The sequence below is a fragment of the Lissotriton vulgaris genome, chromosome 9 (genome assembly GCF_964263255.1).
Source record: "Lissotriton vulgaris chromosome 9, aLisVul1.2, whole genome shotgun sequence".
NCBI classification, from domain to species: domain Eukaryota; kingdom Metazoa; phylum Chordata; class Amphibia; order Caudata; family Salamandridae; genus Lissotriton; species Lissotriton vulgaris.
The window spans coordinates 877,801,062-877,814,911 of record NC_141697.1 but is presented as its reverse complement, the minus strand read 5'-3'; the positions used below and the strand labels follow the sequence as shown (position 1 = coordinate 877,814,911).

The window sequence follows — 13,850 nt, the reverse complement described above, 5'->3', positions numbered from 1 at the left end:
GGGACACAGGTCCTGTGATTGCCCGGGACTTAATCACCCACTACCAACCCAATAGAAACCTCCGCTCAAGCCAGACCTGGCCGCGATTCCAAGAATAAAAAAGTCTAGGTCTGGCGGCAGGACGTTCGCCTACAATGCCTCCAAAACCTGGAACACTCTCCTCCTTCAGCTTAGAACCAACCCCAATCTCTCCTTAATCCATAAGCAGCTAAAGACATTCCTTTTCAACTTCCCTCTCTAAATCCCCTGCCAGTCACTTATGAGGTCTCCTCTGTTACTACCAGCGCTTGGACGCCCCCGGGCAGCAATTCGCGCTCAACAAATTCACATCCATTTCCATTCCCATTTCCATTTCCTTCTAGCACGGTACTAGAATCACTCAGATCCTCACCGACAGAAACACTCCCAGCATCTCAAAACCCAGATAGCACTACTGTCATTTCAAACAGAAACGGAACAGACAATCAAACAGTGGACATAAAGAAAAAGACTGCGACATTAAGAACTGACCAAAAACAGAGAAGAGGAAAATGCAGAACACGGATCGACAGATTAGCCGTTTCTAAGAAGTCACGCCAAAATCAGAAAGATATTAAAGAGCTCCAGAAACTAATCGGCAACATGGCACAAGATACAATTAGTTCTCTACAAGCGATTGAAAGAATACTGGAAATGACGATGAGCACTCACTCCAAGGTCACGCACATACAAAATCTGGTACACTCCTCACAAAGAAAGAGCAACGAGATAGCCATGCCATTAACAAAAAGGCACAACAGACCATAGAACAAAATCCTTGTCGAAGGAGGAAACTCTTGCCTTACTCCGAACTTATGAAACCGCGGACAGTAAGAGAGAGGAGAGAATCAAAACAGTACCAGTCGACTCTAATAGATCATCCAGAAAGAATGATAGGAAACCTGACCTCAACAATTTACAACAAATTCAGCTTATATCTGAAGCCGAAGAGATGAACCATAGTAACTCTGGGAAGTCAATGACCTGCCTCTTACTCAATTGTCGATCGGCAACCAAACATGCCTCAGACATAGCAGACCTCATCATCAAAAAGGAAATTGATCTGGCAGTCCTTACAGAAACATGGCTCTCAGAATCATCTTCGCCAACAATGGATCTATTAGTACCTCCTCAATATAACATTGTGAGACTAGATAGACTAAAAAAGACTGGCGGAGGGATAGCCTGCATTCACCGAGCGGATATAGAGGTCAACCAAATACATTCTGATCCACTAGAATCTTGTGAATACCTAGGTCTTAATATAAGATCAGCAACTAATCAAAGATGCAACCTACATGCGTTCTACCACCCACCCGGAGAGAACGCAGAGTTCACAGAGCAGTTAATGGAGATCGTAACGGCCAACTCTAACACTGATGCTAAGAATATATTCCTAGGTGATTTCAACTTACACTGGGAAGACCACATTGACAAACTAGTTAACTCGCTTAAAGACTTCCTCACCGAGCTAAACCTCAAACAAGCATGCAACGTTAGACTGGATTATTTCAAGAGACAAGGATACATCAATCCTCGCAATAACACCATGTGATTGGTCAGATCACCACGCTATAACATTCATGATACCTGTAGTGAAAAAGGGCAAGACCACCCAACCCTACAAGGTCAAAAAATGGATTTGAGACACAAAGAGGCTAATATTGAGCTATTCGTAGAAAGCTGTGAAAGAGACCTAAAGACACCTAGCAACCTGCAGAATGTAAATGAGATGACAGATCACTACATAAATTCAGTCGGGAACATCGTCAATGACACCATGCCATTAAAACTGAAAAGAATCACGGAGAAGGTAAAAAATCCATGGTTTAATGAATCACTGAACGAAGACAGGCGCAAACTGAGGATGGCCGAAAGAAAATGGAGACAACACCCATCATCACCGGAGCTGAAAGCCCTCAGAAACATCAGAAACCAATATAACAAAAAGGTCATCAACTCCAAAAAAGAATTTATAAGATCTGAACTGGACAGTGCCAAAAACCGACCACGGAAACTCTTTGAAATCCTAAAGCAACAATCAAATAAACTAGCCAAAACCGCCCATGAGAACTCAAAGACTCCTCTAAGCTGCGAGGAAATCTCGACATTCTTCTCGGAGAAGGCCAAATCGCTGGAAGTAGAGTTAACTAGCGCAGCGGCTAACATTCCCATCCAATCTCTGGCTACGAACAATTTCGACTCGACAACAGAGGGTAGCAAGACGAAAAACAAAGCATACTGGGACACTTTCGAATTATATGACCAGGACAAGGTTGCCAGAACGCTCTGCGTAATTAAGCCTAACAACCACTATCATGACCCCTTACCCGCGAAGTGCTTAAGAGAAATTAGCCATATTGTAGTCCCAATCTGGACCAAAATAATAAACGCATCACTGTCACAAGGGATCCTCCCCGACTGTCTAAAAACAGGGCAAGTTGTTCCCATAATCAAAAAACCTACAGCGGATGCAACAGATCCGAATAACTTTCGCCCAGTAACCAACATCCCTATACTGGCCAAACTAATTGAGAAATGCATGCAGTGCCAACTGAGCCAACACATCACCAAGTTCTCCCTACTAGATGAATGCCAATCAGGATTCAGATCTGGGATTAGCACGGAAACAGCGATCCTCCATATTGTCGATGATGCACTACAGGCCCTAGACCAAAACCAAGCATGCTTACTGATTCTCCTGGACCTGTTGTCGGCATTTGACACAGTAAATCACAAAGCTTTGCTGACCAGGCTGCAGGACAGGATGGGACTAGCGGGAAATGTGCTGAAATGGTTCGAGTCTTTCTTACGGAACAGATCTCACGATTCCTGGTCAACCAATCAATCTCATCTATATGCCCTAATTCAATTGGAGTTCCACAAGGATCAACACTATCCCCTGACTTGTTTAACTTGTATGTCGAACCTCTCACAGAAATTCTCCGAAAATCACAGATATCCTATCACATGTATGCGGACGACACGCAGATATACATAAAGATCGCCTCCCTTGAAGACATTAAGCTAATGAATGGGACTCTAAAAACGGCATTGCAATGGTTAACTTCCAATCATCTGAAGCTAAACGCCCACAAAACAGAGTTCCTTCTGATTTCACCAACAAGGAGCCAGGCAGAAATAAAGGAATGGACCAAGCTGGTGACGGCGCTGAACTGCACCCCTACTCTAGTCAATTCAGCGAAATCGCTAGGAATCACTTTAGATGAAAACCTTGACATGAAAGCTCACATTCATTAAATGGCTAAAAGTGCCCGCTTCCACCTGAACTACTTAAGAAAATTGAAACCATTCCTCTCAGAGACAGATCTCAAACTTGCAATCCAATCCCTAGGATCGAATATGGCTGCACCTCCCTAGCTGGCCTACCAAAAACGTCCACAGCACCTCTAAAAGCTTGCCTCAAAGCAGCTGCAAGACTCATCACGGGTTCAAGAAAATTTGACCATATATCCCCTCACCTGAAAGCTTTAAACTGGCTACCCGTTGAAGCCAGAATTCATCTAAAGATAGCGTGTATCACCCATAAAGCGCTCCACTACAACACGCCAAGATACCTAGCCAAAAAGATTAAGCTATCGGGAGGTAACAGACCAACAAGCCTTTTTCAGAAAGAAATAAACTTATGACAGAGCGTTCTCAGGAGCCGCCCCTAGAATTTGGAACTCACTCCCTCCAAACATCAGGAAGATTCAAGATATTGGAACATTTAAGCGAGAAGTGAAGAGCTTCATGATGTGTAAATATCTTACATAGGTTTATTGATCACGGTTACAAACAAGTGCAGCTCTACTTCAGAACATTCCCGCCATCAGTAAAGTGAAGCCTCAACGGGAATAAGTTGTAGGATTCAACGATTTGAGACTGGCTTCATTACTGAGGCAGGCATCACTACCTCATGTCAATGTTAATTTACATATTACCTCACATCGTAAAGCCATATAATCTTCTACCTCATACTGATTTGCTTAAATAGATGTGATGTAAGTTAACCGTAACTGACCTCATAAGGCATAATGTTCATACTGAGGTATTTATATCTATACGCTCCTCCCAAAGCCTTATAATTATCTACCTCTTACTTGTGTGATGTGGCTATCTACCTCAGTTCTATGTGATGTTATCTATATGTCTTTATATGTTAATCATTAACATGCTCTCTTTTTGTATGTGAAGCGCTCTGATACCCATGGGTCTTGTTCGCGCTATACAAAACACTATAATAAATAAATAATAAATAAATAAGAAGGCACTTTCAGTCACCAGTTTACTCCTCAAACAAATTAGGACCCTAGAACATGAATATTTTAACACAAATTCTGTCACTACTTTGTCTACTCTTATTCAAACTAAAATGCAATATAACAAACATTCCTGGGATTCCGTATGTAACAACCTACTTAAATTCTTTATTTTTTTTTTTTTTTTTTATTTGGAACCAGTATTTAGCAGAGGGTAATACAAAATACAAACTTAATATAATACATCGATTGTTTACATTTCAATTCAGAAGAAAAAAAAAAAAATAACAAAGAGTACATATGAATCTTCAGATTTCCATTAACCAATTCCACTGGGACAGAGCTCTTCTTTCCATAATGATATAGGGTGCCACAATTCTTTACCACGTAATTTTGTTTTGATTCCGCTAGTTGCATATATTGCAAATTCAAAAGAGTAAACTGCAAGAAATCGAGCTAGCCACATTTGAAAGGTAGGGGGAAGAGTATCCTTCCAGCGCGCGGACAAGATTAATCTCAGTACAGCTGTACCTATAAATAAAAGTTTTTGTTCAGATTTACTTAGTTTTAGCGAGCTATCATATCCCAACACAAACAGGGTATCAGACTCTGGAAGTTTGTGATGGAAGACTTTCTCCCAAAAAGTGGCAATCATATTTTTTAATATACGTAGCTCGGGGCAGCTGCTAAAGAGGTGAATTAAGGTCGCTGGACCTTGTGAACAACATGGGCAATGATAATTTTCCCCTTTCCCCCATGCAAAAAGTTTGGCAGGGGTAAAATATAAATCATAAATGGTTTTGTATAGTTGTGCCTTTAAATTACTAGCCATAAATAATTTCTTGCTCATTTCAAGTGTTTTATCTATATCAATATCAGGATTATTTAATTTTACCATCCATTTAGTTTCTGTTTTCTCGAGATCATCGTTGATATTAGTTAATAAGATATTGTATAATGTTCCAATCCTAGTTTTTGCAAAATGGCATGCTTCTATTAAATCGTTCTTCTGAAGATTAATAACATCTTTTTTTGCTTTTAATTTTGCCTGTAATTGTGCAAATGTAAGAAATTCACCTTCTGGGAGATCAAATCTTATTTTAACATCTTGAAATGTAGTTTGTGGCCCATTTATCCACACTTCGTTAATTGTTTTTATGCCTAGACTATACCATTCTTAGCTGTATGTTCAAAATCAAGATCAGAAGTAATGGTAGAATGGAAAATGGGCGTATATCGGTTGATTTTGCCGATCTGTGTGTGTTTAAGTATCCTATTCCAGATCAGCCAGGCACTTTTAATAATTTCACCCTTAGTTTGATTATAATAGGCTTTTTCAGTTTTTCTTAGTAACAAACCTTTCGCTTCTTGCCCTAACATTAATTCATAAATTGTGGGTATAGTAATGTTAGAAGTATCCAAGGTTAAGGGTGTTTCTAAAATCATAGGTTTTAGGTGTTTTAAAAAAGCTGCCCAGTAGTATAGAGTTAAATTCGGAGCAGTGAGCCCACCTCTGTTAAGCGGAGTGGATAGATAAAGTAGAGATCGTCTGATCTTCCCATTTTGCCAGACAAATTTGGAAGTAAGTTTATTAATTAAATTAATTATGTTAGAATCTATAAGTAGAGGAATGGAACGAAAGAGATACAAACATTTCGGTAGTATATTCATCTTTAAATAGTTCACTCTACCTATAATGGAAAGATGCAAACCATTTACCCTATCCAAGTCGGTCTTGATTTTATCTATTAGTGGTTCAAAATTATTTTTGACTAATTTCTTTATGTCGGCAGATAATATCACACCCAGATATGTCGCATTGTTTGCTCTTCTCGCATCTAAACAAATAGTGTTGTCCGTGCACAGCACAATGGTCTTTCCCCTATTCAAAGAATAACCCGAATATTTACCGTATTGCAGAGAGAGTAGTTCAATTTTGCGTATAGCTTCGATCGGGTGAGATGTTAATACCGCGATGTCATCAGCATAGGCTAGAACTTTAGTTTCAAAGGGATTATATACAATTGGCTTTATATTATTACTTTCTAATAGTTTTAAAATAAGAGGATTAATATAAAGAGCGAATAGTAAAGGAGAACAGGGACATCCTTGTCTTGTGCCTCTTGTTATATTAATAAAATTTTAATCCAATCCTGAGATTGAGACTTTTGCTTTGGGTTGGTGGTACATAGATTTTATAGATTTAAGAAATTTGGGGCCGAAATTAAGACGTGTCATGGCAACCCACAAAAAGCTCCATGAGACGCGGTCGAAGGCTTTCTCAGCATCAAGCAAGATCATAGACATCTGATCCCCCGTGGCCGACATGGCATCGAAAAGAGCGATGGTGCGGCGAATATGATCCGTTGTCCCCTTACCCGGAACGAAACCATGCTGCCACGGAGAGACCAGATGCCCAATGACCCCGCTGAGTCTGAGAGCCATCACTTTAGCATATAATTTAGAGTCTGAATTTATCAATGAAATGGGTCGATACGAAGTTAGCTGTTCGGGCGATTTTCCCTTCTTGGGAAATACTATAATACTAGCCTCATCCCAAGAAGGTGGGGGAATGCCATTGTACTGTACACCTAAAAATAAGTCCAGTAGTAAAGGGCTTAGTAGGGGGCTAAGAATCTTATAAATCTCGATTGGCAATTTATCCGGGCCTGCAGCTTTGCCCGAGGATAATAGTGATAAAGCTTCTCTAACTTCATCTATAGTAATCTCAGCTTCAAGTATTTCTCTCATCTCATCATCTAACAGGTTAATAGTTGCCGTATTGTTAAGGAAACCCGCCAAAAACATATCTATATCTTGTTCGGAGTTAGTCCCTTCTTCAGAATTTAATTTTTGATAATACTGGTGAAACTGGGCAATGATATCTGAAGATTGAACATAAGTACGTCCACCTTCTACAATAGAAGTAATATTATTATGCACATTTTTCTGGCGTGTACGCAGGGCCAGTTGTTTGCCAATTTTTTCACCCGTTTCGTAAACCTTCTTCCTATAAGCTCTGTATGTTTGGGCGGCCTTTTGACTTAATTCAGAATTAAGCTCAGTTTTCAGGATCGCCACCCGGAGCCATTGATTATGAGAATCTTTATTCTGTTCTATTAAGCACATATGTTCTATTTCAGCTTTCGTTAAGTCATTTAACTTTGTTTCGTACAGTTTCCTAGCTTTGAGGCGTGCTGCATGTTGGAAGCTAGAAATCTACAACCTACTTAAATTCAATGCAAAAATGTACGGTGGTCATAATACATTCGACAAATCCCTAGCCACTTACCTTAAAATTAAAAAACGAAAATCCAAGATCGCCGCTATCACTGACAGTAATGGAACTAGACACATTACAGATACAAAAATTCTTGAATGTTTCACTGATTATTACTCCTCCCGTTATACCCCTGAAACAATCCCTTCTACTGATCAAATTGATTCTTTCTTTCAGTCTATTTCTAAATCCTCTGATAATCAACAAGATCTCGCATCCTTAGATGATCCATTTCAGAACAAGATCTTATCACTGCTATTCTCCATCTTCCTAATGATAAAACTCCCGGACCGGAGGGATTTACTGTACGTTTCTTTCTTCAGTTTAAACAATCCTTGGTCCCTCACTTGTTGTCCCATATAAATCATTTCGTAGCTTCTGGTTCTGCTCACTGCTCTTTCACTCAAGCTATGCTATGTTTATTACCTAAAATGGATAAGGACCCTTCCTTGTGTAAAAATTATCGACCCATTTCTTTAATTAATACTGACTGTAAGGTTTTTGCCAAGTTACTAGCCCTTCGTATCAATTTGGCCATTCCAGATTTAGTCAACACATACCAATCAGGATATGTTAAGGGGCGGTCCATTACAGATAATTCTCGTACACTCCTCAATATTATTCGTTTGGCTTCCAAGGTGGCCTCACCAATTGCTGCGGTTGCGTTGAATGCTGAAAAAGCATTCAATAGGGTAAATTAGGATTTTATTTTTGGAGCACTCAAATGGCATGGTTTAGCCCTACTGTTCTCAGATACATTCAATGTCTTTATTCTACAACTTTCACTTCCATTTGGGTCAATGGTTGCCAATCTAAATATTTTCCACTTCACAGAGAAACCAAACAAGTTTGTACCTTGTCACCCCTTTTATTCATTTTGACTCTGGAACCATTTTTGGAGAAATTGTGTCGCTCTCCCCAATACACAGGTTTTCAGTTCAAACATACAGAAATTAAATTTAGTGCTTACGTTCACGACATTTTATTTTATCTCTCCAATCCCACACTTCTTTGTCGACCTTTTTTTCTATTTTAGAAGAATATTCTCTAGTTTCTGGTTATAAACTCAATCTTGACAAGTCCGAGGTTATGCCACTAAACAAACACTGCTTCTCCTATTTTTGTTCATGACACTGATTTCAAATGGAGCCCTAAACATATCAAATGTAGGTGTCCTCCACAATAATAAATTAAAGAAACTATTAAAATCAACCTTGCTGATATCCTTAAAAAACTCTCTGCTCTTACTGATAACTGGTCTCCACTTTTTTTGTCTTGGTGGGGCAGACTGGCTACGATTAAAATGATGTTACCTCCGATGATTAATTTTTATCTTTCCATGCTCCCAGTAACTCTCCCACTCTCCTTTTTTAACCTCATTAAGCGTTCCCTGACCAAAGTTATTTGGAATAATCGTAAACCTAGGATTTCCCTTGCTAGACTTCAACAGCCCAAAGATTCATGCGGGGTACATTATCCTAATATTAGACGTTATCATTCTGCATTCACCCTTAAACAGGTGTGGATTTTGGAATTCACTGGAACAATCTCAATATGCCCCATTCTCCTTCCCTGTTTTTTCTCATTTATCTCAACCTCCCAGACGTATTATATCACCTATTCTCACACACTCTATTTCAGTTGTGAATTCTCTGCTTAAAATTCCTCCTTCCCATTTCAATACTTTTTTACTTACTTCTATTTGGTACAAGAAACACTTAAAGATTAATAATCAAGCCCTGTTCTGGAAAGAATGGATCGATGAAGGCATTTTTATATTTGAGCACATCATGTGCGATGGGTCTTTCATGAATTTCGCGGAAGTTAAACATAAATATGACAAATCTTGTTCCCATTCTGCTCCTCATTCTACCCTCCTATCAGTCCTTGCTCATATCCAATCCCAACACTCTTCCTCAATCTCTAATTCTCAGCCATCCTCTCTCTCCCTGGACTTCTCTACTCAATTTAAGGGCTCACACATATACAAGATGCTGTCCCATCCACTCGTTCCTAGAACCAAAACCAGTGTTAAACTATTATGGGAAAAAAATCTTGCACAAGAATTCTCGTTTTCCACTTGGAATTTTAGTTGGACAAATATTCACACCTCCTCACGCTCTGCAAGTACCACGCAGACCCTCTATTATTTTTACAATAGGTTTTTCCTCACTCCCACAGAACTGCATTAGTTCAAATTATCTGATACTCCAAAATGTTAGTCTTGTACTCACACTATCAGCGATTTGTTTCATATGTTCTTTATTTGTCCCATGGTTTAGACTTTTTGGTCTCTCATCTGGAGGAAGTTGAATGAGATTTTATCCACTTATGTTCCTTTTGTGGTTGTTCACATTTTTCTGGGCAGCTCATCTCCTGTTTGGGACTCTCAGGGAAATCTTGGTAAGTTCATTGATTTATTTATAGCCATTACTTTTCAGAATATCACCACCAATTGGAAGGACACTTCAAGAATTTCATATCAAGCCTGGTGGAACCTGCTATGCAATCACCACAGACTGGATCGTGCGTTTGCTATTTCTACACCCCTATTGATGAAAAAGAAAATTCTTTGGTTACCACTTACTATGTATCTTTCAAGGTCACATGTTTAATTTTATTTTTACTTATACTGTTAGGAACTGTTTTAACAAGATTATGTTCTATTTATTTCGTATTGAAATGTTCTTACTTTACAACTTAGCTGCTGTCTTTCTTTTCCATCTCTCTTTCTTTCTTTCCTCTCTTTCCCCTTTCATTTCCTCTTTTATAAAAATCCTAAAATTGCATTTGTCTAGGTATTAGCTTTGATAGTATATTTTGTTATCGTTTTATACTTCTAACATTGTCATTTTGTCCTTCTTGCTACTCCAAATTTTTCTGATTATGTCCTACTTTGACCTCTGATGTTGTAAGATATTTTGTTCTTTATACCTTGTATTTCAATGTAATAAAGCATTTTAAACTTAAAAAAATAAAATGAAGTTTGTTAGGAACTTTTTACATGAATGTGGTTTATTACTTCATTAATTCAGTCTTTATAAAATTGTTTATCAAAGTATACCAGGGCAGCAGAATACATTTTGCATTGTATCAAAGGTCCTAGCAGGTTTCAAAGTTTGGATTGGACCAAAACACGTGCAGCTCCACAGCAGTAGAAGCAACAGTTTGGTCCTCAGAAACAACTATCTTTTGCTAATACTGCATTCTCTCCCACCGTCACCCAAACCTTTTCTCATGTGTCAGGAGGTGCTATTGAAAAAGTAGAGAGGAACTTTGGGGTAGTGCCAACATCTGGGGTTGTATTATAGAGAGTGCCCCAGGGCGCAATGGGCATTTTCACCCGCTTTACAGAAGGGGCAGCAGACGCTTCTGCGTCCCCTTCTGTAATACCGATAGCGCTGGCACACATGAAGCGCCAGCACTGTCTGCAGGGGGGCCTCATTGGTATGGGGGCCCATGCAAATGAGGGAATCTCTTTGGTCTGCACCCACGATGTATTACCAACGCAGAGGCAAAGAAGCCAGAGGAGGCGTACTGACAGTGTGCCACCTCAAAGGTGACGCACTGTCATGTCGCCCCCTGATGGCAGCCCTCTGGGGGGAGGGGGTCCTGTGGACCCTCAAGCATCATTGACTAACATCCTAATATTCTGCTGTATCTGGCCAGAGCAGATCAATCACTTGCCTGACTGTAGGATATCTTCCGGATATATGGTACATACTCTGGCTTCACGATAAATTGTGAAAAGTCCCTGCTCTTCCCTTTAGAGGAGTAGGTGCAAGACAGAGGATTGCCATTGCCTCTTAGGATAGAACCCCACAAATTCAAATACTTGGGCATATGGATCACCAGGTAGGCCGCGTCCCACTATGAGGCACATCCGCTGCCAATGGTTAAGGGGCTGGAGGGAGATGTAAAACTTTGGAGCACGTTGCTGTTATCTATCCTTGGCAAATTCACATTGTTTAAAAAAATTATTGATCTCCCCAAGCTACTCTATATTCTTAAGAACAGCCCAAATAAGATCCCAAACTCCTTCTTTTGCCAGAGTCGACACACTCATGAGAATACTGCTTTGGGCGAGGGGGGGACGGGCCCGAATTCCAATGCGAGCTGTAATGCTCCATTTATGAGGGTGGTATACCACTCCAGAATGTCAGGAAGTATTATGAGGCATCCCAGGTTAGCATTGTAAATGACTGGTCTTACGCGGCCTGGGACGACCTAGCCTTTCACATGGACAGATGAGGAATGGGCATCCAGAGCTACATTCTTGCACTATATGGGTGGAGACTGAGTCCCACGGTTAGGCCGACGATGGCGACAGTAATAACAATGTGGCACAGATTGCATAAGGAGAGATGCAGTGGAATAAGGAACTTACTCCTAAAATTGCCATTATGGGAAGGGACTTGATTGGGCCAGTGGTGGCACTGGGAGGTTTCTGTTTATGGTACAACACAGGCCTCTCCACATTGGCAGATGTCTGGGAGGCAAATGGCATTTTCCCATTTTGAATATCTGAGGAGATAATATCAGATACCTGCATTGCAGTGGCTGCAATGTGGCCATTTGAGGGATCTATGATGTTACAACGCGTTATTTTACAACGCATGCTGTAACATCGCAACTTTTACAACGCAGGTTCCATTACAACGGATGTCATTACAATGCAGGATATTACATAGCAGATGGTATTACAACGCATACCATTACATCGTAAGTATAGGTAAGTTTAATTTATTTTAAAAAATGAAATTAAGTTAATTTTATTAATTTTATTTTACTAATATAATTAAATTAATTTAAAAATGTAATTAATATAATTTATTTAAATAAGTTTAATTTAATTTTAAATAGGAATTAATGTAATTTAATTAAATTAATATAATTTTATTAATTTAATTTAATAAATTTAATAATAGTAATTAATTAAATATAATTAATTTAATTAAATTAATATAATTGTATTAATCTTATCTTTATTTAAATAAGTTTAATTTAATTTTAAATAGGAATTAAAGTACTGTAATTAAAATAATATAATTTTATTAATTTAATTTAATAAATTTAATAATAGTAATTATTTAAATTTAATTAATTTAATTTAATAAATATAATTGTATTAATCTTAAAATTGTAATTAATTTCATTAAATAAATTTAATTAATTTTAATTTAATTAATTATTTTAATTTAATTAAAGTCGTACTTTAAAAAAAGAAAGCCTAAAAATACCCCTGAACCCCAAAACCCAAACTCAGCTCTAAAACCTAAAAATACCCCTGTACCCCAAAACCCAAACTCAGCCCTAAAACCTAAAACACCCCTGTACCCCAAAACCCAAACCCTGCCCTAAAACCTAAAAACACCCCTGTACCCCAAAACCCAAACCCTGCCCTGAAACCTAAAAACACCCCTGTACCCCAAAACCCAAACTCAGCCCTAAAACCTAAAAACACCCCTGTACCCCAAAACCCAAACCCTGCCCTGAAACCTAAAAACACCCCTGTACCCCAAAATCCAAACCCTGCCCTGAAACCTAAAAACACCCCTGTACCCCAAAACCCAAACCCTGGCCTAAAACCTAAAAACACCCCTGTACCCCAAAACCCAAACCCTGCCCTAAAACCTAAAAGCACCCCTGTACCCCAAAACCCAAACCCTGCCCTAAAACCTAAAAACACCCATGTACCCCAAAACCCAAACCCTGCCCTGAAACCTAAAAACACCCCTGTACCCCAAAACCCAAACCCTGCCCTAAAACCTAAAAACATTCCTGTACCCCAAAACCCAAACACTGCCCTAAAACCTAAAAACACCCCTGTACCCCAAAACCCAAACCCTGCCCTAAAACCTAAAAATACCCCTGTACCCCAAAACCCAAACCCTGCCCTAAAACCTAAAAACACCCCTGTACCCCAAAACCCAAACCCTGCCCTGAAACCTAAAAACACCCCTGTACCCCAAAACCCAAACCCTGCCCTAAAATCTAAAAACACCCCTGTACCCCAAAACCCAAACTCAGCCCTAAAACCTAAAAACACCCCTGTACCCCAAAACCCAAACCCTGCCCTAAAACCTAAAAACACCCCTGTACCCCAAAACCCAAACCCTGTCCTGAAACCTAAAAACACCCCTGTATCCCAAAACCCAAACCCTGCCCTAAAACCTAAAAATACCCCTGTACCCCAAAACCCAAACCCTGCCCTGAAACCTAAAAATACCCAAACACCCCAAAACATATACCTCAGTACCCCAAAACATATACTCCTATACTCATACTTA

General features: G+C 39.3%; 1 protein-coding gene across 1 annotated transcript in view; it reads left to right on the top strand.

The window, feature by feature from the left end:
- Positions 1-1,654: 1,654 nt before the first annotated feature.
- The window catches only part of LOC147692415 (uncharacterized), an 82,513-nt gene continuing 70,317 nt past the window's right edge, over positions 1,655-13,850 (top strand). Inside the window, exon 1 of the mRNA XM_086939528.1 lies at positions 1,655-1,831. Coding sequence (XP_086795654.1) covers positions 1,655-1,831 — 177 coding nt within the window. The remainder of the gene's footprint in view (positions 1,832-13,850) is intronic.